We start from the raw sequence: 24301 nt of genomic DNA on the forward strand, positions 1-24301 counted from the left end.
CAGTGACTTACCCACAGTGGTACTGTACCAGGTACAGTGGCGACGAGCACTTGGAGGGAGGCCAGACCTCGTGAGGGTAAGAATGGTGATGCTGGCTGCTCCACTGACATGTCAGCCAGCCAGCTCGCAGAGTGCCTGCTGATAATCCTGGTCTGCCGCTGGGAGCCTTGGCCGCTTCCTTTGAGCACACTGGAGGAGTTCCTTCTCCAGATGTTGGCACAGTTTCTCACTGAAACGTGAGTGTCCAGAGCACCTTCCCAGAGAGGGCAGGGAGGTGAGTGAGGGAGACAACACTGTGGACCCAGTACTGGCCCGCAAGGAACTTTCCACTCTGGTTGCATCAACAACTGTTCTGGCAGAAGCTGCAAGCTGCACAGCTGAGTTAATCCATGCCAGATAATAGATCCAACTATCCTGTGTCTCCCTCTCTCTATAAATAGAGATGCCGAGATATCTGGAGGCACTTCAGCTTCAGCTATTTATCACACTGTAGCATTTATCCAGTGTGCAGCATGTTTCCCGTCCAAATCCCTCCAAAGTGTTACCCGTCCTTATCGCCCTGACCGATCCCAGCACCTACACCCCTCCCTGTCCCTGTAACCGTTCCCAGACCCTACACCCCTCCCTATCCCTGTCACCGTTCCCAGACCCTACACCCCTCCCTATCCCTGTAACCGTTCCCAGACCCTACACCCCTCCCTATCCCTGTAACCGTTCCCAGACCCTACACCCCTCCCTATCCCTGTAACCGTTCCCAGACCCTACACCCCTCTCTGTCCCTGTAACCGTTCCCAGACCCTACACCCCTCCCTATCCCTGTAACCATTCCCAGACCCTACACCCCTCTCTGTCCCTGTAACCATTCCCAGACCCTACACCCCTCCCTATCCCTGTAACCGTTCCCAGACCCTACACCCCTCCCTATCCCTGTAACCGATCCCAGACCCTACACCCCTCCCTATCCCTGTAACCGATCCCAGACCCTACACCCCTCCCTATCCCTGTAACCGATCCCAGACCCTACACCCCTCCCTATCCCTGTCACCCCTCCCTATCCCTGCACCCCTCCCTATCCCTGTCACCGTTCCCAGACCCTACACCCCTCCCTATCCCTGTAACCGTTCCCAGACCCTACACCCCTCCCTATCCCTGTAACCGTTCCCAGACCCTACACCCCTCCCTATCCCTACACCCCTCCCTATCCCTGTCACTGGTCCCAGACCCTACACCCCTCCCTGTCTCTGTAACCTTCCCCATCTCTCTGGTAGTTCATAGGTCCTACACCTTCCTTATCTCTGCAGCCATCTCCAGCCCCACATCCTTCCCCACCTCTACAACTTCCATCATATGTGAGGTCTGCACTCAGGGACAAATGCATTGCCTGGTTTAAGACCTGGTTCCGATTCAGAGGGATAGACTCAGTGACTGGGGAACAGAGTTTGCCGTGGCAATTACTCTGTGAGATTATGAAGTGAAGCATCCTCAGTAATGCGTTCTTCAGCGGGGGATAGCTGACTCTTGCTGTTTTGATTAAGTCAGCACTAAATTAATTAAATAATAATACTCTAATATTTTTTGTTCAATCGATAACAAGCAGCAAAATGCACATTTAGAATGGAAAGTTGCAGTATCAGTTAAAAGCAGGAAGTGGGGTGTAGAAGGGTCAGCTGCCAATCTCCTCAATCAATGACAAACTCCCTGATGATCTGCTAATTTAACACTGAGCTCCTTTATTAATAAACCGCAGATGCAATCTAAACATTGGAAACAGAAAATCCTGCAAACGTATATCTTGTTCATCGCCAGCTGAGATATTAAAACCAGATTGAGGTAGAATCTAGAACAGCTCATCTGCATCGATTGCTTTGATGTGCAGTTTATTTTCTTAATTGATGCACAAGACCTTATAATTAATGATTGGATGATTAATTTTTTTGGTGATTTGCTGCATCAAAAGAATTTTATTTGATGATGCTTCTGTGGCCACCACTTTAAAGGCACTACCTATTCACATTTTGTTGTTGCAAAGACATTTATCTCATTGTTTCTTATCCTGGTTCTAAGTGTAGAAGTCTAAAAGTAATCCCATTGTCCCAGATAATTCCTAGTTCCTTGTAAACATTTTTCAAAAATGCATCCAAATTTCCCAAAAATAATGCCTTCCATTGCAGTTCCTGGATATGTGTTAAAATTCCTCCTTGAATATTAAAAGAAAGCCATCAGTGCTGTGGGAAAAGGCACCCTCCACAGCTCAATAACTGGGATCCCAATCAAAACTCTACAGAGCTAGATAGAAAAATATTAGGACACAAAGGCTTAGTCAAAGAGGTGGGCTTCAAGCAGCACACTAACAGAGCAGGGGTGTAGTTGAGGAGAGATTCCCGTAGTTCAGGGTCTTGGCAGCTGAAGGCACAGGTGATTATGTTGGAGTAAAGCAAACCAGGGACACACAGAGTCCAGAATTCAAGGATCTCACCTTCTGACCAGGTAGTTACAGGAATCAACACCGAATTCAACAGTTTCAGATAATCACTTTATGTCAGCTCAGAACGCTTCTGTGAAACATCATCAAACTGTAACATTAACTCAGGAGACACAGGAGACGGCAGATTCTGGAATCAGGAGCAACACATAGTCTGCAGGAGGAACTCAGCAGGTCGAGCAGCACCTGTGGGAGGAAAGGAGTTGTTAATGTTTCAGATCGAAAGCCCACACCCATCCTGGAACGTCGACAATTTCTTTCCCCCCCACAGATGCTACTTAACCCGCTGAGTTCCTCCAGCACATTGTTTAAACATTAACTCATTTTTTTCTATCGCTGTGGTTGCTGCCTGACCTGCAGCGTATTCCCAGCATACTCGTTCGTATTAGCTTTCAGCAACTGTACAGTTTCAGCAATTTTTTTTAACCCGAACCCTTTGATCTCCGTCATCTCTCTGTATTTAAACCTCCTGCAGACCGAGCAACTTCAATTAACAACCTCTGACTCAGCACTATCACCATCTGTATTAACTCTTTCACCTAGTCCCCATCCTGTTGCAGACACTCTCTTAGTTCTCCACACCCCTGCCCCTCTCTGCAACGTAAAGCATGCTTCTTTTGTAACTTGTTCAAGTTCGCAGACACTCCCTTAGTTCTCCACACCCCTGCCCCTCTCTGCAACGTAAAGCATGCTTCTTTTGTAACTTGTTCAAGTTCTGATGAAAGCTCATCAACCTTTTCCCTCTCCACGGATGCTGCCTGGTCCACTGCATTTTTGTTTTTATCTCTGAGTCAGAGGATTGCAGCTTGTAGGGCTGGCAGAAGGGAATGATATAACACAAACAGCAAAGGCACAATGTGGAGCGGGTGAAGCCCCTGTCTCTCAGTACCAACGACCCAGGTTCAATCCTGACCTCGGATGCTGTCTGTGTGGAGTTTGCGTGTTCTTCCTATGACTGTGTGGGTTTCCTCCCGCATGCCAAAGACATGGAGTCATAGAGTAATACAACATGCAAACAGGCCCTTCGGCCCAACTTGTTCATGTGGTTTAATAGGTTAGCTGGCTGCTGTAACTTGCCCCTAGTGTGTGGGTGAGTGGCAGATTCTGAGTGGGGAGCAAGTTGATGGGATTGTGGGGAGAATATACGTAGGGTAGGATTAGTGTTAACGAGTAAAGCAAACTGTTGAAGGGACTCTGGGTTGAGCAGCGTCTGTGGAGGCAGAGGGATGGTAGACGTTCGGGGTCGAGAGCCTGCATCAGGATCAGTCCAGGTGAAGGGTCTCACCCTGAAACATTGACCATCCCACTACCTCCACTCCTCCAGCAGTTTGGTTTTTGTTCCAGATTCCAGCATCTGCAGTCTCTTGGATATCCAGGATTATTGTAAAACTGGGTGATTGATGGTGGGTGTGGACTCAGTGGGTGAAAGGGCCTGTTTGCATCCCGGATCTTTCAGTGACTCTGAGAAGGAAATGTTGAGCAGTTTGTGAGCTGGTAGTGTAGAGATGTCATTCCTTCCTCCTCTCTGTAGCTGTGGAGTTTTATTGCTCAGGGCTTCCTGCAGCTCCTGACATTTAGCAGTTCCCTCCAGTGCTGTGGATTTATCCTATAAATATGACATACAATGTTTCTGTCAGACTGTGTTATTGTCAACCTGAACTGCTGAAACCACTCACTCACCCTGTTCACACCCATCAAATACTCTGTGAATATGTCTCAGTGACCCTTATCCTGCGATGTAGGAAGTAACTGTTGCTGGGGATGATAACGGTGGAAGACGGGGATTGAATGAGTTCCTGGGTTAGGGGAACAAGGGGCAGCACAGTGCTGCTGCTTCACCATTCCGAGGACCGGGTTTGATCCTTATTTCAGTGTGTGCCGTCTCTCCCTGCGACCCTGTGCGTTTCCTCCAGTTTCCTCCCACCCCTCGAAGACGTGGCTCCTGAGCCCCTGGTGTGCGTGACAGGAGAATCGGGGGGGAGAGTCGATGGGCACGTTTAGTAAGTCAGAGAATGGGATGGTAGCGAAAACCAGCATAGACTCAGTGGGCCCAATGGTGGCTTGGTGTGTCGTGAAAATCCCGTAGAGTCTCCCACGTAGGTTCTCCCCCCAGTGGTGCTCCTACCACACAGGTATAGACCAGGAACATCTTGGCACCCAGAATATGCAGCAAGCACCCCCTTTGCAAATCACCTTTGACGTTAACAGCACACTAGGAGGCCTTTCAGCCCATCGCGTGCTGACCAAAGAGATTTGTTGGAAATGATCCCACCTCCCATGGTCCCTCGCCCCCTGGGTTTCAGCACTTCACGTTGGGGCTTCCTCAGTGCGATAAGGCTTCTGCCTCCACCACCCTGTCAGACCCCCAGCACACGCTGGGTGAAAGAATTGTTCTCAACTCCCCTCTAATCCTTCCAACAATTACCTCCACTGCATGTTCCTTGGTTAGTTACCACTTTGCTGAGGAAAGTTTAACATTTCCCTAGTTTTCTCAGAATCGAATACACTTAAGAGGAAACATCCAATCTCTCGTGAGCAGAATTCTTCACCCTCACAACATCCCCATAAATCTCCTCTGCAGCTTTCTCAGTGCCGTCATAAGCAAGAAATCACCTTCCCGGCAACAACAACTGCATTCAAAAAGTGCCTGTAATTCTCTCTGCATCCCACCATTTTCCCTCCTCTGTATCCTACCATTACTCCTTTATGTCACACTCCCCCTCTATATTCCCTCCATTGTGTCTCTGTATCTCACTACTGACCCTCCTCTATCTGAGCTGCTCTCCAGTGGAATGGAAGAGTGAGTTCTGTGATGTGAATGAATCAGTCAGGATCTGAGGAAGGTATTGTGTGGAGTCCATGAAATCCCTTTGTTTAGGATACCGGTTCTGTCCCTGAACTCATGGCAGTTGTTTACTCTGTGCTCCTGCCTTCAGGTCTGCCCTATGGATGGGAAGAAGCTTACACAGCAGACGGGATCAAGTATTTTATCAAGTAAGTGTTTCAGGGAACGTGTGTGAGCTCCTACATGCTGGGAAGGTTATGCTGGGGAGTGCAGAACTCAGGATGCTTCTTTTCTAACCTGGTATGTCTGATTTCCATGATGCCCTGGATTTCTGCAGCCTGTTAATTAAGAAGGGAGAAAGGTGATATGAGAACAAACCAGCAAGTAATGTCAAAGCAAACAGCTAGAGCTTCCACAGATGTATAAAAAAGGAAAAGGGGCTGAGGAAAGTGTGGGACCCTTGGTGCGTGAGTGGGGGCTCACTGATGGGATGGTAGATTGTTTAACCAATACTTTTCACAATGAAAGTTAGTACAAATATCTCAAGGATAACGGATGGGCTAGTTTCAAATAGGAGGCAAGAACTTGTATGAATTCTTATCACAAGGGGGAATGTATCGGAACAACTAAGGGGGCTAAAGTCAGGCATTCCCTGGACACAATGACCAGCACCCAAGGGTTTTAAAGTGGCTGTAGAGATAATACAGTATTGGTTAATCTGTGCCAAGCTCCTGGAGGGAGGTGAGAATCAGACACTGGATGGTTGATTCTTTATGCAGATCTATATTTAACATGGTAACATTTCTCAATGCATTTTGAAGGAGTGATTTTGACCTTGCACCTTACTGTCTGCCTGCACTGCACTTCCTCTATAGTTGTTACACTTTATTCTGCATTCTGTTATTATTTTACCTTGTACTACCTCAATGCACTGTGTAATGAATTGATCTGTATGAACAGAATGCAAGATAAGCTTTTCAATGTACCTTGGTACATGTGACAATAACAATCCAATTCCAATTGGAATAACATTTTGGAAAATTGGAATATTGAATTAATGTTTAGCATTAAGCCACAATATTAGATCAAAATCAAAAATCTTCAGATGCTGGAAATCTGAAATATAAATAGAAAACACTCGAAACACTCAACAGGTCAGGCAGCGTCTGTGGGGAGAGAAACAGAAATATTAGGTACCAGAAGCTTGGTCAAATGGTTATGTTTTAAGGAGCATCTTAAAGGAAAGTAGTAGAAATTTGGAGCAGGACTCCAGAGCTCGGGGCATCGGCAGCTGAGGGCACGGAGAAGGGATCCAATGAGGGGATAATCAAGAGATCAGAAATGGAGGAGAGCCAGGATCTCAGGACGATGGGAGGTTATAGAGACAGGGAGGGGTGAGGCCAGTCAGCAAGGGGAACTCGGTGAGGAGGATGGACCATCTGTGATTAACAAAGGAGGTAGAAGAAATTATTCAACCAAGAACTGGAGCATGAAGAGAGGACTGGAGATTTTTCAGAAGCCAGCAGTGGAGGAATACAAAGCTAATAAGGCAGCAGAAAATTGATTGAGAATGAGCCTGGCACATAGTATCAAAGCAGCAAGAACTTCTCTGCATATATAAAAGACAGTAGCTAAGGTAAGTGTGGGACCTTGGAGAATGAGCCTGGGGAATTAATAATGGGGAACAAGGAAATGGTAGATAAATTAAACTTATACTTTGCATCAGTCTTCACATTGGACAACACTACGAATATTCTAAGGATAACAGATGGGCAAGTTTAAAATAGTAGGGAAGAACTTCAAATGATCCCTATCATGAAGGACAAAGTCTTGTCAAAAGCTAATGGGACTAAAGACAGACGAGTCACCAGGACCTAATGGACAGCATCCAGTATGGATGGTACAGCCATTGGTTGAAGCTTTTCCATAACTGCCCAAGTTCCAGGAGGATACCATTGGATTGGAAAACCACCAACACGATGCACTTGTTCAAGAAGGGAGGGAGACCAAAAGCAGGGAACTATAGACCAGCTAACTTAACATCTTTTGTTAGGGAGATGCTGGAGCCTTTCATTAAGTAAGTAATAGCTAGTTATTTAGAAAAGCAAGCAAACCAGCTCAATGTGGTTTTATGAAAGGGAGATCGTGATTGACACATTTGCAAGAGTTCTTTGCAAATAAACAGAGTCAATAGAGGGGGCCTGTACATGTACTTTGTTTGGATTTCCAGAAGGCATTCAGTAAGGTGCCACATAAAATGCTGGTGCACAAGAGCTCACGGTACTAGGGGAAGTGTGTTATCATTGGATAGAAGACTGGTTTATCACACAGAACACAGAGTTGGAATAAATGGGTCTTTTCAAGCTGGACAGATACAACCAGTGTAGTAACCCAAGAATCAAAACTTGGCCCTCAAGAATTACATTAATGACTTGGAGGAAGGGGCAGAGTAGAAGGTATCTAAGTTTGCCAATGGCACAGAAATAGTTGAGAGGGCATGTTGCAATGTGAATATTTGGACTCTGCAACAAGCTAGATTGACTGAGTGGGCAAAACCTTGGCTAGTGGTGTTTAATATAGAAAAATGTGAGATTGAGCACGTTTGTAGGAGGAATCAAAAGACAGATTATTATCTAAACAGAAAGAAACTGCAAATGAGTGAGTACAAAGGATCTAAGCATTCTCGTTCATGAAACACAAAAGTTAGCATGTAGGTACAGCAAGTAATTAAGAAGGCAAATGGTATGTTGGCTTTTATTGCTGGTGGAATTGGTGGTTAAAAATGGAGAAGTATATTTACTGTTGTACAGGGTGCTGATGACCTGGATTTCTGTGTATAGTTTTGGTTCCCTTATTTAAGAAAAGATACACTAGCGTTGGAGGCAGTTCAAAAGAGATTCACTCAGCTAATTCCTGGAATGAGAGGTTGTCCTGTCATGGCTGGCTCAGGAAGTTAGACCAGTATTCTTTGGAGTTTGGAAGAATGAGAGGTGGTCTGGCTGAAATATATAAAGGGGCTGTGACAGGGCAGATGTTGACATGTTTCCAAGTGTGGAAGAGTCTTGAATAAGGGCACACAGTTACAAGATAAAGAGGCAGTCCTTTAAAACGTGGATGCATGGGAACTTCTCGTTTAGGGTGGTGAATCAGGAATTCTTGGCCCTGTAGGGTTGTGGAGCTGAGATCATTTGAGGTATTTAAAGAGGAGGTAGATAAATTTCAGGGAATTGATGGCTAAAGGGAACTGGCTCAGAAAGGCAGAGAGGCCATGATCATATTGCAGGCTTGAGGGGCTGAGTGGCCTCATCCTGCTCCTATCGTCTTGTGTTTGAGAGCCCATGGAAGGGTTTGAACATGAGACTGAGGGTTTTCAAATCAACATCTCACCAGATTGGGAGCCAATGAGGTTTGTGAGCACAGAGCTAAGGGGTGAAGAAGACGTGGTATGAGTTGGGAATTGGCCAGTGGAGTTTTGGATTTTGTGCTTCCAGAGACTGTAAGATGGAAGACCAGCCGGGGGAGGGGTCAGAGGAGTGGTCATCAAATTGTCAGCGCTGCTGACACACATAGCAACAGAGTTTCCAACACTTTACCAGAATAATACAAGGAACCAGTAGTACCAAAGGAACAGCTTATTTAGGTGTTACATAAGGCTTTTTATATAACACCCTTGACATTCACAAAAAGCGCAGGTGTTTCAAGCAGGCACCCGAGCCAACAAGAAGAGCGAACAGGGGATTTGAGTTTGGGGGGGGGGGGGGGGGGGAATTTGGAAGTGGAATGGGAAACGGAGGGGAATTATTCAGCAGGTCTGGGTCTGTCAGCTGAGTTTAGAATTAATGTCATTAAATGAGATCCAGAGTATCTGGGGCTCCAAACAGGCAAAAAGGACCATGTTCCTTAAGCCATCGTTCTTGTTCTGAATGTAACTGAGACTCAAAGCAGTTTTCTGTTCTGACCTGAAACGTCAGGTTCTCTCTCCACGGACACTGCCCAATTTACATAAAAACAAAACTGCTGGAAACACTTGACTGACTTGCACCCTGTAGTTGACGGAAAGATTTGGGGTGTCAGTGGGTGAGTCACTCACCACAGAATCCCCAACCTCTGACCTGCTCTTATAACTACGGTATTACTGTAGCTCTCGACCCAAAACATCGACTGTCCATTTCCCTCCATCGATGCTGCCTGACCCGCTGAGTTCCTCCAGCATTTTGTGTGTTGCTCCAGATCTCCAGCAACTGCAGTCCCTCTTGTGTCTCTATTTATGTAGCTGGTCTGCTTGAGTTTCTGATCAGTGGTGACCTTAGATGCTGATGGTGGGGGACTCGTCTATGGTAATGTAATTGAATATCTGGAGGAGGTGGGCTCTGCCTTATTGGGGACGAGCATTGCTTGCCAGTGCACGGTGAAGGTGCTGCCTGCCTCTCACCAGCTCATGGCTGAGTGGTGTCTGCGTGCTGTAGCAGGTGTAGACCATGGAGCTGTAAGTGCAACCGAGCGTTATTCAGTCATTGGCAAGCATCCCCCACATCTGGCCTTCAGGTGGAGAGAAGTGTACTGACTACCTTGTACTAACGGCGTTTCTCATACAGAAGCTAGACAAGTCAACATGTCTTGGTATTTTACATAAGTGGGAGGCTAGGCAGACAATAGTGGAGGCTCTGACTGCAATTTTCTAGAAGTATTTGTATCGAAATTAAGCCAGAGGGAATATGGTGATATAGTAAAAATCCAACTCCATAAATGACAGTGAAACAGTCAGATATTCTGTTCTAGTGCCTGTTAGTTGAAAGTTACAAACTGGAAAAGAATAGAGATAGAATGGAAGGAGAGAAAGGGTGAGTGAAGAAACAAGGAAACGAGCAGAATATGGAGAGACCGACTGCCAGCCTGACTGTACAGAGCACACAACACAAAGAGCAGAAAATCACTCGACTCTTCGGAGCCCACAATGCGGAGGAAATTGTTAAAATAAATTATTGAAAGATGAAGTCGGGGAAAGTACAGATAGCTGTGTGCTGGTACGACCTTCAGGGAAATACAACGATAAATAGAATGAAAGAGCGCAGAAGGCCATTTGGCCCATTGTGTCTGTACTGGCTGTGTGAAAGTGCTCTCCAGTTAATCCCACTCTCTGCTCTTTTCCATGACCCTGCAAAAGTTTTTCTCCATCAACAGTTTGAACTTCACTTCTCCTTTGAAATTCCCTGTTGAATCCACAGACCCCACAGCCCTGGGCTCCAGATCACAAAACCTGTGGAAAAATTCTCCAAATCTCCCCGTCTTTTGTCAATTATTTTGAATCTGTGTCCTTCAGTGCCGTCTCTCCCTCACAGTGCTCACCATCTGGGCTATGAATGTAATTATTTATTACACTTTGTGCAGAATTTAATACATAACTTTGGCTCAGAGGATCTAGTTCTCAATGAAACTTGCAATAAGTCAGTGTTGTTGTCAGTTCACATTCACAGTGCAGTTGCCAATAACTTTGTCTGGCTGTTTCCTGAAGTCCTCCTTTCCCTCTCCTACGTTCCCCCACCCCTCATTAAAGGGATTAAACTGAATTACATTCGGGGGCTCATGAGGGGCCATCTGGGTTGCATGTGACTGGCAGACGTTTCATCAGGTTACTTGCAAGGGCCAGAGAGATCCCTCATCGCTTCAGCGCAGTCATTCAACTGTCGTCGGGAGCCTCTTGACTTGCTGTCTGGACCCAGGCTGCTGTGAGATGCTGGACGCTGTGTCAGTTGCCAATCTAGCGTCACGAGGCAGAGGCGTCAGCAACTGCTTAAAGTTACTGAAATCCATGTTCAAGGGCAGTCCTGCAGCTTTGCAACCGAGGAAGCCGACAGAAGCTTACAACTGGGCTCCAGCCCCGAATACAGGCCAGTCGCCATGATCAGAGACACTGAATGCAACAGCACAGCAGTACGTCATAACCCATGGTACAGTACTGTGGTGTAGTTAGTACTGTGCACATACATCTCCGTCAGCCGTGACGCAGTGGTTAGCACTCTCACCTCAGACAGTTATGGCTTTCACTCCCATTCCAGAAGCTTAACTAGAGAAATATAGAGTCACACAGCATGGAAACAGGCCCTTTGGCCCAACTGGTCCATGCTGACCAGGATTCCCATCCAAGCCAGTCCCATTCACCCGTGTTTGGTCCATATCCCTCTAAACCTTTCCTAGCCATGTCCTGTCCCAGTGTCCTTTAAATGTTGCTAATACAGTGCAGTGCCAAAGGAGTGCTGCACTGTCAGCAACGTCGCCTGCTGAGGGAGGTGCAAAATCAGTGACTCTCTGAGTGATTGAGGCAGACCATACAACATGGGAACAGGCCATTCAGCCCACCATGTCCGTGCCGACCAGTGGACAACCATATGTCTTACTCCCATCTTCCAGCACTTGGCCCGTACCCTTCTACGCCTGGGCGATTCCACTGCATCTTAAATGCTGTCAGTGATTCCAGATCATTGACCACGGGGCCTCATTGCTGCCACATTGAGAGCTTGTCAAAGGCAAGTTTATCGTCCTCTGCACAAGTCCATGTGTGCACAGGTGCAATGAAAAACTTACCTGCAGCAGCATCACAGGCACAGAGCATCAGATCAGCAGCATTCACAAGAAAGACATAAATTAAACATAAATTATCCATAATTTTTACAGGAAAGAACACTTGTGACCTTTAATCTGATTGTGCATTTGTTGGTAAAATGACAGGACAGAAAAACCGTGTGAGCAAGTGATTTTTGATAGTCAGGAGAGCTTTAACCTTTGGTTGCTGGTTCAGTGGACAAGTATTAACCCGCACTTAATCAAAGTGGCTGCGTGTCCAAATTGGTGTCACCACATCACCATTCAGCGGTTTTTGTTGGACGCCACTGATTCAGGGAGAAACACATTTCAGAATCAGGTTTGTTATCACTGATTTATATGCTGTGAAATCTGTTGTTTAGTGGCAGCAGCTTTGTGAATTCGTCAGTGAACGCAAGTGTGCCCAGAGCCCCAGGGATGTGGCAGGGAAGTCAAAGAAAGGGATGGGTGCTGTGTTCTCACAGATGCTTGGAGGGAATGCAGCAGCTAGTTCTCAGATAGTGTGAGCAGTACCTTTCCCTCACCCTTCGCATTCAGTACCACAAGTGTGAGGGAAAACGTTGCAAATGAATTGAAAATTAATGAGTTAGGAGAGGCGATGGGGACTGACCACAGACAGGAAAGGAAATTGCAACTGAGAGGGAATCTGGAGCAAAAACCAAACTGCTGGAGGAACTCAGCAGGTCGAGCAGCATCTGTGGGGGCCGAGGGAGAGAGATGGTCAACATTTCAGGGCGACACCCTGCATCAGGACAAATGCAATCTGGATCTGGGGTCTCAAACCAACATGTCGACTATCCCTTTCCCTCGACCTGCTGAGTTCCTCCAGCAGTTTGGTTTTTGCTCCAGATTCCGGCATCTGGATGCTGTCAATCTTCTTCAGAGCCAGCTCCACGATCACCACAGCCAGCTATTTCAAACTCTCGTTATTGCAGACCATCGGGTCTTGGGGATTTATGGGCTTTCAGTCCCATTATTTTCCCCAACACTAATTCCTCATTCACTTGAGACCTGTTGTTTCCAAGAAGTTTAGTGTGTCTTCTTTCGTGGAGACAGACATGAAATATCTTTTACATTTCTTTGCCATTTCCTTATTCCCCAAAGTAACGATTTCTGCCTCAGCCTGTAAGGGGCCCACATTTCACCTTTCTTTGTATATCTGTGGAAGCTTTAACAGTCCGTTTTCATGTTCCTTGCGAGGTTACTCATATTCTCCTTTACCTTATCAATGTCTTAGTCCGTCTTTGCTGAATTCCAACATTTTCCCAGTCCCCAGGGTTTTTTTGGCAACAGTGTAAGCCCTTTGATCCACTTCTGTTAGACAAGGCTCAGCCACGTTCTGTATTTTAAAGGGATAGATATTCGTTGTGTACTATAAATCATTTGAATGTTAGCCAGTGCTTGATTACTGTCGTACCTTTAACATGGTTTCTCAAACTACCATAGCCAACTCTTGCCTCAAACTTTCATAGATTGCTTTAAACCTTTATATAAAATTCTGCTATTTTATGATCAGCCATCTCTAAAGGTCCGAACAAGCTATTTGTTCTCCCTTCTTACTACCAGATCTGAAATAGCGTGTTCCTTTGTTAGTTCCTCAACACACTGATCCTACAGGACCAACTCTGTCCACTCCAGAAATTCATCCTGCACAATGTTGCTGCTAGGTTGATTTACCCACTCTTTATGATCACTGTATTTCCCTTGTTACATGCACCTCTAATTTCCCAGCTGATACTGCCCCTTACATTACCACTACTGTTTGGGGACCTGTGGACAACTCCCACCAATGTTTACCAGCTCTTGTTGCTTCTTCGCTCGACCAAACTAGTTCTGCCTCTTGCTTTTCTGGGCTAATGTCCTTTCTAGCTTCAGCCTTTTGCCCTAATCTTTATTATCAGGAATAGTACTGCCATGGAACATCAAGAGTAGGTGATCAGACTCTCTCTTGTTGGAGATGGTCATTACCTAGATGGTCTCTTGTGGCATGAATGTTACTTGCCATTTATCAGCCCATGTCTGAATGTTGTCCAGGTCTTTCTAAGATAAGATTTCTTTATTAGTCACGTGTACATCGAAACACACAGTGAAATACATCTTTTTTGCATAGAGTGTTCTGGGGGCAGCCCGCAGATGTTGCCACGCGTACGTCTTTGGACTGTGGGAAGAAACCGGAGCACCCGGAGGAAACCCACGCAGACACGGGGAGAACGTACAAACTCCTTACAGACAGCAGCTGGAATTGAACCCGGGTTGCTGGCGCTGTAATAGCGTTACGCTAACCACTACACTGCCATGCCTGGTACACACTGGTATGGTCTGCATATACAGAGGAGTTGCAAGTGCAGTTGAACATCATGTAATTGCCCCTGAACATCCCCACTTCTGACCTTATGATGCAAGGATGGTCATTGATAAAGCAGTGGAAGGTTGTTGGGCTCAGGATACTGCCTCCTGCAGTGATGAGTGACCTCTGACAACAAACTTGGTGTCAGGTATGACTCCAGCCACTGGGATGTTTTCCCATTGACCAGTTTTACCAGGGCTCCTTGGTGCCACACTCAGTCAAATGCTGCCTTGATGTCAGTATACTTTTGATAGTACCTTCAGTGACACCTTCATCACTTTGCTGATGTTTAATAGTAATAAGCTGGATTGGATTTGTCCTGCTTTTTTTGATTTGACTTACCTGGAGAATTTTCCCCGTTGTCAGGCAAATGCCAGTGTTATAACTATACTACTTCACTCCCCGATGAGCTCAACGCCTTTTATGCACGCTTTGAAAGGGAGAATTACACTACACCTGTGCGAATCCCCACAGCATCTGGCAACCATGTGACGTCCGTCTCAGAGGCCGATGTCAGAACATCCTTCAAGAGGGTGAACCCTCGCAAGGCGTCAGACCCCGATGGTGTACCCAGCAGGGTACTGAAAATTTGTGCCAACCAACTGGCTGGAGTGTTCAAGGACATCTTCAACCTCTCACTGCTGTGGTCTGAGGTTCCCACCTGCTTCAAAAGGGCATCGATCATACTGGTGCCCAAGAAGAGCAGGGTGAGCTGCCTCAACAACTATCGCCCAGTAGTACTCACATCTACTGTGATGAAGTACTTTGAGAGGTCGGTCATGGCTAGAATTAACTCCTGCCTGAGCAAGGACCTGCACCCGCTGCAATTTGCCCACCGCCACAACAGATCTACAGCGGACGCAATCTCACTGGCTCTCCACTCGGCTTTGAAGCACCTAGACAACAGCAAAGCATACGTCAGGCTGCTGTTTATCGATCACAGCTCAGCGTTCAACACCATCATCCCCTCAGTACTAATCAACAGGCTTCAAAACCTGGGCCTCTGTACCTCCTTCTGCAACTGGATCCTCGACTTCCTTATCGGGAGACCACAGTCAGTGCAGATCGGTAGTAACATCTCCTCCTCACTGACAATCAACACAGGGTCATCTCAAGGATGCGTGCTTACCCCACTGCTCTACTCTCTCTACATTCATGACTGTGTGGCTAGGCACAGCTCAAACGCCATCTATAAATTCGGTGACAACACCACTGTTGTTGGCAGAATCTCAGGTGGCGACGAGGAGGCGTACAGCAGTGAGGTAGCTCGGCAACAAAACCTCACACTCAACGTCAGCAAGACCAAGGAATTGACTGTGGACTTCAGGAAGGGGAAGTCAGGAGAACACACACCAGTCCTCATTGAGGGGTCAGCGGTGGAAAGGGTGAGCAGCTTCAAGTTCCTGGGTGTCAACATCTCGGAGGATCTATCCTGGGCCCAACACATTGATGCAATCATGAAGAAAGCACGCCAGCAGCTCTACTTCATTAGGAGTTTGAGGGGATTTGGTATGTCACCAAAGACTTAAAATTTCTACAGATGAATGGTGGAGAGCATTCTGACTGGTTGCATCACCACCTGGTATGGAATCTCCAATGTGCAGGATCGAAAGAGGCTGCAGAGGGTTGTAGACTCAGCCAGCTCCATCACGGACACAACCACTGCCGCCCCCCCGCCATTGAAGATATCTTCAAGAGGCGTTGCCTCAAGAAGGCGGCATCCATCACTAAGGACTCTCACCACCCGGGACATGCCCTCTTCACATTACCAACATCGGGGAGGAGGTACAGGAGCCTGAAGACCCTCACTCAATGTTTCAGGAACAGCTTCTTCCCCTCCACCATCAGATTTCTGAACGGTCCATGAACCCATGAACACTACCTCGTTATTCCTCTTTTGCACTATTTATTTTTGTAACTTACAGTAATTTTTATGTCTTTATGCCTTGCATTGTACCACTGCCACAGAACAACAGATTTCATGTGATAATAAACCTGATTCTGATTCTATGCTGGCACAGCTTGGCCGGAGGCACAGTTAGCCAGGACTAGGAACGGGACGTTGTTCGGTCCTTTCTGTCTCCAATCCAGTTCTTGATAGCTCGTCAACATTGAGAAGACTTAAGTCCATCAACTTCAGTACCCATCACAAGCACCATCCTCTCCCTAACCATTGTCCGAGACTACCAGACTGCTTAGTGTCTCATTTGACGCTGAGATGAGCTTCTAGACCACGACCTCCACCTCCCCTTATGTTCCTGACTCCATTCCTAATTCAGCTCAGCATTTGTTACCTTTGGACATGACTGTTCCAGTGAGCTCTTGGCCAGCCTTGTGCCTGTGTAAACCTGACCTCCTCCAAAACTCTGCTGATCATATCCTGATTCAAATCAAGCCCCATTCACACATCACTACCCATGGACATTGGCTCCAAGTCCAACAACACTCAGCTTTAAAATTTTAGTCCCTGTATTCAAATCCATCCATAACCTCAACTCTCCCTATCTCTTAAGCCCTTCCCACTCTACAACCCACCGAATTCTCTGCACTGCCCCAACTTTGACTCTTGCATATTTCCAGTTTCCATTGGGCCATCCTGGAGGTTGTGGCTCCAGTTACATAGCTCCCTGGACCAGGATGGACTCATGGAAACTGAAAATATGCAAGAGCTCCCTGAACCTCTCTGACCTCTCCTTTAAGATGTATCTTTGATTCTATCTTTGACTGAGTGTTTGGTCACCTGTTCCCCTGTATGCTGGTGTATAAAGAAATCAATAGGCATCAAAAGATAAGCATTCTAATAGTCAAAGATATACCATGCACAAAGAAAGGTGGTTATGGCTTGGAGATCAAACATCACTGCAGAATTTCCTCTGGGCATTGTACTCAGCTCAGTTCATGTTGTTCCTATGAAGCACTTCATAGTGGTATGTTTTCTAGTTGACGTGCTACATGAATGTAGGTTGGAATTAGTAAAGACATGGTGGAAGGATTGGGGTCTGTTGGATTCAGTAATGTCTGCCTTCCCCCTTCCCACCCCAGCAGATCATCACTCATGTACACAAAGCTAAACCCACCGTCACAAATCAGTGTCCAGTGCAGAGGGAGACTGGAGCTACTTCAGAAACATTAATGGTTCCTTTCCATGAAGGAAGAGGTGTCAAAATAAGCAGGACAGATGCTGTCTATGTGTGGCTGCTCTTTTGAAGTATAAGGACACACAGACTCTGTGTCTATTTTGAGCACAGTATTACTCATGAGTTTCCTGTTTTGAAGAACTGTAACCAACCAAGATTATCATGGAATGCCCCACAGGACAAATTCTGGTTTAGAATTTGCAGTGTGTCTGCAGGGCAGGATGGGACGTGACAGTCTGCTGCACAGCCTGAGATGGGAATTTAGTGTTGGATTTGTTTATTCATTTTCCAGGATCTGGGTGTTACTGGCAGGGCCATCCCTAACTACCACTGTAAAGAAGGGGCTGAACTGCCTTTATGAACTGCTGCAGTCCTTCTGGTGAAGGTGCTCCCACAGTACCGTTGGGGAGGGAGTTCCAGGATTTAGACCGCATGACAATGAAGGACTGGTACTATATTTCCAAGTCAGGATGGGCTGCGACTTGGAGGGGAAGCTGTGGGTGGTGGTGGTCACGTGAGCTTGCTGCCCTTGTCCTTCTTGGTGATACAGGTTGCAGGTTTGGAAAGAGCTTTTGGAATAAGCTAGGCAAGTAACTGCAGGGCATTTTGTAGATGGTGGACACTGCAGCCACCGTGTGCCAGTGGTGGAGGGAGGGAGTGTTTAGGGTGATGTGTTGGACACCAATCAAGCAGGCTGATTTGTCCTCGGTGTTGTCGAGCTTCTTGAGAGCTGTTGAAGCTGCACTCATCCAGGCAAGTGGAGCATGTTCCATAGTACTCCTGACATACCTTGTAGACGGTGGATAGGTTTTGGGGTGTCAGGAGGTGAGTCATTCCCCACAGGATCCCCAGACTCCGACCTGCTCTTATATGTCTGTGACTGTTCCAGTTGAGTTTCTGATTGTTGGTGATTGCATGGAGGAGATGAGAACAGAATGGAATGTTGTGCAATCACCAGCACACGTCCCTGCTTCTATCGGTATGATGCAAGGAAGGTTGATGAGGAAGCAGCTGAAGGTGTTTGGCCAAGATACTGCCCTGAGGGTGATGTCCTGGGACAGAGATGACTGACCTCCAATAACCACGACTCTTTGAGTCATGGCAGTATTCGGGTGGTTCATCAGGTCATTCTGTGTTCTTCCTGACCTGGGGGGCCCGGACTAGCATGGGGTTCCTCACTGTGGGACCTGAACAGGCGTGTGTACTAGTGAAGGATCACTGCCTCTCATTTATTTGCTGCCATTTGAGATAAAGTTCCCTTGACGTTTAATATGAATCAGTACACATATGAGGGCTTTTAATGACTTATATGCTTCAGCTCCTCAACAGACCTTGGTTCCTCACTGTCTAGAAGACACTTTGACTTCTCTCTTTGGATCCCAAGCGGATGAGCATGCACTTACTTTTGGCCCGTCATTTAACTTTGTGGGACTGCCCCACTCCATCCACCCCTTACTATGGCCACCAATCTGTGACCAACTGAGTACAATCTCACGACCCAAGGGTTCTTCCAGCGTTCCGTTCTCTGTTCCACCTGCGGTCTATTTTGTCTTTATTTCCTTATTCTTCTCATTCTACTAATGACCGAATATCAGACCCAGCACAGGTGCCTGTGAGTTACCACTGTTCCAGCCCACCTTCCCTTCCTCCCCAGTCTCTGGCTTCTAGTTCCCAAAGAAACCTGCCAGATGGTGAGATGGTGCCTATTCCACAAGTTCTGGATTGTGTGGGGCTCCCTGACATATCCCACTCTCACTGCAGGAGTCCCAGCCTCTGATCTGCCCCAACGGGCACTGCCCCTGCATCCTCCCACTGCCCCTGCTCGCCTGCCCGATGGGTGTGGGATGTCTGTCCTCACCACATCTGGTTCCTCCAGAGCCCGTTGTCTCCTCTTCTGTACATTCAGCCTTTCTCAGAGATTATGAGGCCTGATTCACTTCTCAAACAATACCACCTCTTGGTCACATTGCACCTCCCCTTCCAAGTTCAAGATACCTTGGAACAGCACCAGCTACTCAGGATGGCCATCTTGCCCACTGCCAGTGTGCACAACAGGAGAGACCGCTGCAGAGAGATCATGTTCTGCAGATGTTGCACGGACTCTGCGATGGAGGCTGTGAGTTGACTGCATGGAATCGAGCGGCTGCTCTGCCCTGGATGGTGTCGAGCTGCTTGAGATTTGTTGAAGCTGCACTCACCCAGGCAGGTGGACAGTGTTCTACCACACTGCTGGCTTCTGCCTTGTAGATGGTGAAAAGATTCTGGGGTGTCAGGAGGAGTCTCTGACCTGCCCTTGTATTTTTGTGGCTACTCCAGCTGAGGTTCTGGTCAATGTGATCATCCAGACCCGACACCTATGTTCAGGAGCTGAGTACCTTAGCTCCCATCGTCGTGTCCCTTCCTCCGAGGGGTCTGATGCCGTGTCTCTGGGGGGGCGGTCACTGATCGTTGCCCCCTGTGGGATCCTGGGTGGAGGTGATGTGTACCTACTGGCTGCCCATCCGGCATCACTGCCCATCCGATGTCACTGCCCGTCCGGCGTCTGTGCCTGTCCGTTGTCAGTGCCCGTCCGGCGTCACTGCCCGTCCGGTGTCGGTGCCCGTCCCTACCTGTCCCACCCACGGCAGCAGTGGAACCACCAGCTGAACCTACAGCAGGCTCGCTGCACTTGGCCCAAACCTTATTCTGACGGGTAATCCCTGGTATTCCCGTAAACCCCCAGAGGAAAACCACGGCTCTTGCTCCTTAATTAGGCCCACCTGGATGGTGAGTTCACATACATCGTCACTGGTGTGACGCTGCAACTTGAATTTGTACAGCACCTTTCATGTAGTGAAATGCCCCAAGGTGATTCACAGGAGAGCCATCAAACCCCAAGCCACGTAAAGAGATATTCAGACAGGTGACTAAAAGCTCAATCAATGAAGCAGGCTGCAAGTAACGTCTTCCTGAAGAGAAGGAGAGAGGTGTAGGGAGGGAATTCTGGAGTTTAGGGCACTAACAGCTGAATTGTTTCATTATATACAGATGTGTAACAATATAGAGATGTTTGATAAATATCAATGAAATGGATTCTTTTAAGCTGCTTTGCAATTTCCCAAAGCCTGGACTGCTCCCGACAGTCACTGATCCACCATCCCCAGCTGCTTCTTACTCCTGCTGCAGCCCACGAGCTCCATCCGTCTCCGTCCCCGACGCTGTCAGAGATCCCTGAAGACTCTTCTCAACCCGGATGGTGAGGCAAGGAGCAGAACACATCTCTGGTCCCGTTGGAGGTTGCAATGACATGAATTTGGAAACTTCAGCTATATGTCAGTTGAGCTCCCTGGTTATAACAGTATTGTGTGTGTCTCTCTCTCTCTCTCTTCCCCCCACCCTCTCTCCCCCTCCCTCTCCCTCTCTCTCTCCCTCCACCCTATCAATCCCTCTTACCTGCTTTCCTGTCAGTTCTCACCTCTCTGCCCAAACATTGCTTATCTCTACCCAGCTGATCCCTGCCTCACTGTTTGTTCAGTCCCTGACTTTCTATATCTTTCCCACTGTCCAATTAATCCCGTCTTTCTCACACTGTTGAATTGATTCACTGGTTCCCTCTGTTCCACTGAGCCTTGCTTTTCTCCTTCTAATCCATGGCTGATTCTCCCTCTGATCATTGAATCCTTGGCTTTCTGTCCTCTCCCTCCCTCTACCATGCCCCCTCTCTATCTATCTATCCCCCCTCTCTCTCTCACTACCATCCCTCTATCTCTCTCCAGCTTTCTCTCCATCTATCCATCTCAATGTCTCTTTCTATCCCTCTCTCTCTCCCTCTCTGTCACACACACACACTACCACTGAGCCTTGTCCATCCCATTTCCTCTGGCCGATTTGCCTGCCCACAGTGTGCATTGTAGATGCCTGATCCCAATGCCGTACCCTCCCCCTGGCGTCCTCGCTGGACACGGCACAGAGCAGTTTCTGCTACATTTGTGACTGTTTTTGTGGGAGTAAGTCGTGCTCAGAGTTTCTGAAGCTGATCTTTGATCTTTCAGCCACGTGACTCAGACGACCTCGTGGATCCACCCCGTAACCAGCGCCTTGCCCCGTGCAGAGAGGAGCAGCGATGCTGTTCCAAAGGACCTTCCAGAGTTCAAGAGCTGACAGAGACACAGGACTTCCGACAGCAGGGATGCCAAGAGTGAAAGTAAATTTGTTTCGTCGAAAGCATTCCCCACAGATCACACCAGCAGTGACGTCCACTAAAAAGATCTTCAGATACCAATATATGCCCGGTCAATATTTCCAGTCTGCTATAAGCAAAATAGAATTTGGATAACTGAGTGTCTACTGTCTGTGAGTAGAATTCTGACCTTTCACCTCTGGTCTGAGCTTCATTTCACACAAGGAAAGGAGTGGAAGGTCCTAAACAAAGCCACAGTGCACTCGGATCCATCCCCAAAGGCACGACAAAAAAGTACCCATCTTTTCAATTCCAGTGACGTAGTGCTGTTGGGATCTGCATTATGTAACTGATATAGAGATTTGAAGGTTATGGTTTATGTATATAGGTCATTCCAAGTGTCTTGGGTGTGTGTGATGGGACAGTGTAGCAGGAGCTTCAGTCTGTGTCTAATTAAACCCTTGGTGTGTGTGATGGGACGGTGTAGAGGGAGCTTCACTCTGTGTGTGATGGGATGGTGTAAAGGGATCTTCACTCTGTGTCTAACCCTGGGAGTGTGTGATGGGACGGTGTAGAGGGAGCTTCACTCTGTGTCTGACCCCGGGAGTGTGTGATGGGACGGTGTGGAGGGAACTTCACTCTGTGTCTGACCCCGGGAGTGTGTGATGGGACGGTGTAGAGGGAGCTTCGCTCTGTGTCTAACCTGTGTTGTTTCTGTCCTGGTAATGTTTAATTCTAACAAAGGGAGAAAAATATTCCTTTACCCCACACCCTCCTGCCTCGCCTTGTCCTCAAACCTGCTCTAATTCACAAATAAAAAGCAATATTCCACTTTGTGGAGAGCGGAGGTTTTTTCACCATATCTTTCACACTTGGAAGCTATTGCACAAATCCTGGGTGACACACAGGGGGATTGTTGCTGGAGGGGCCATCTTTTGGATAAGATGTGAGTGAGATCCCCTCTTCGCTCTCCAATAGATATAAGAGGACCCAGGACACTCTCTGAGGAAGAGCAGGGTGCCCGTCCCCTGAGCTTCCTTTGTGAGAGCTTGCCATGCGTGAATCTCATCGTTTTCCCACATTTCAGAAATACTGAACATTCTGAGGTCATGACAGCGGCTATAGAAATGCGGTTGTTTAGTGTAATCGGCGTTTGATCTTGGTGTGGAGAGCGGCTGGCTGTGTCCCTGGGGTCAGCACAGGGCAATGTTTCCACTGCCTGGATGCAGCCAGCAGCCCTGTGCACAACACGGCAGGAATACTGTGTGGATATGTGTTTTTTCTCATTAGTCTCTTTGGCAGAAGGCTTGGGTCAGCTTCCCGTCATTGTGTGGAGAGAGAGAGAGAGAGAGAGGCTGCAAGTTCATCACCTTTGCAGAGAGGCGCCCACCCAGATGAAAGGAGGGGGCCACGCGCCTGTGACTCTTGCCCTGCTGTTTTGCAGGATGTGCAGACAGACACACACCCAGGCTCTGAGCGTGCGCTGGGTCAGGGTGGGCTCGGACTTTCTCTGCTGTGGTATTTAGCACCTCCACCCTGCCCGCCTGCCTCCCAGCTAACGGAGCAGGGATTGAGATACAGAAGCACTGATCGATGCAGCCTCCACACTGTCAGTGCGTTAGGTGACAGGTGTACTGTCGGCGAATGAGCGGCAGAGTCTGAGATATTTGCCGTTCCAATGCTGGGGCACCTGAGCCTGAGCTGGGGTCATTTCTCTGCCAGCTGACGAAGCCCTTGCCCCTGGCAAGCTCTCACAGTGGGCAGCCTTCCAAACAAGGCCACCAGAAATTCTGCAGATGCTGGAGTCTGGAGCAACACACACACAGTGCTGGAGGAACTCAGCAGGTCAGGCAGCATCCATGGAGGGAGATGAACAGTCGACGTTTGGGGCTGAGACCCTTCATCAGGACTGGAAAGGAAGAGGGCAGAAGCCAGAATAAGAAGGTGGGGGGGGGGGGGGGGGGGAGGAGCACACGCAGGTAGGGGAGAGGTGGGTTCAGGTGAGGGGGGAGGGTAGGTGGGTGGGGGAGGGGGAGAAGATGTAAGAAGCTGAGAGGTGATAGGTATTGGTATTGGTTTATTGTAGGGTTTATAGGTATATTAAAGGGCTGAAGAAGAAGGAATCCGGTAGGAGAGGGGAGTGGACCATGGAATAAAGGATGGGGGAGGGGAGGAGAGGAGATGGGCAGGTCATCAGGGGGGGGGGGAAGGGAGCCACAGGAATAAGAGAGGACAAAGGAGTGGGGGGGTGGGTGGGGGAAGGAGGGGACGGGTTACCGGAAGTCAGAGAAGTCAATGTTGAGGCCATCAGGATGGAGACTCCAAGGCAGAATATGAGGTGTTGTTCCTCCAACCTGTGTCTGGCCTCAACGTGGCAGTAGAGGAAGCTGTGGGTAGACGTGTTAGTGTGGGAGTGGGACTTGGAATTGGAGTGGGTGGCCACCGGGAGGTCCTGGCTGTTGTGGCGGATGGAGTGAAGGTGCTCGATGAGGCGGTCACCCAATATACGTCGTGTCCCACTGATGTAGAGGAGGCCGCACCGGATTCAATATTGTCCCGAACAGGGCAGTGTTGTCACCTCAAAGAAAAACACTGCACAAGTCAGCAGCGTCTGGGGAGAGAGAAGCAGTCGATGACTCAGGGCAGTGGTCGAGGGCCGGAGATATCCCCTGGGCAGGGTGCAGGGACACTGCTGATCCTGCAGCCTGCACGAGGCAAGCACTTGTGCAGGGTTTGGATATTCCCTCCAGGACGGGGCTCGTGGCTAACACACCTTCAGCTGCCCAAAGCC

At 48.1% G+C, this 24301-nt stretch overlaps 1 protein-coding gene across 1 annotated transcript in view; it reads left to right on the forward strand.

Moving 5' to 3' along the window:
• stxbp4 (syntaxin binding protein 4) overlaps nt 1-14749 on the forward strand; it is a 119639-nt gene extending 104890 nt beyond the window's left edge. The window contains exons 21-22 of the mRNA XM_052033315.1: nt 5419-5476; nt 13978-14749. Of these exons, the coding sequence (XP_051889275.1) occupies nt 5419-5476; nt 13978-14113 (194 nt within the window). The 3' untranslated portion in view covers nt 14114-14749. The remainder of the gene's footprint in view (nt 1-5418; nt 5477-13977) is intronic.
• The last annotated feature ends 9552 nt before the right edge of the window (nt 14750-24301 follow it).

This window comes from Pristis pectinata, chromosome 18, assembly GCF_009764475.1.
Source record: "Pristis pectinata isolate sPriPec2 chromosome 18, sPriPec2.1.pri, whole genome shotgun sequence".
Lineage (NCBI taxonomy): Eukaryota > Metazoa > Chordata > Chondrichthyes > Rhinopristiformes > Pristidae > Pristis > Pristis pectinata.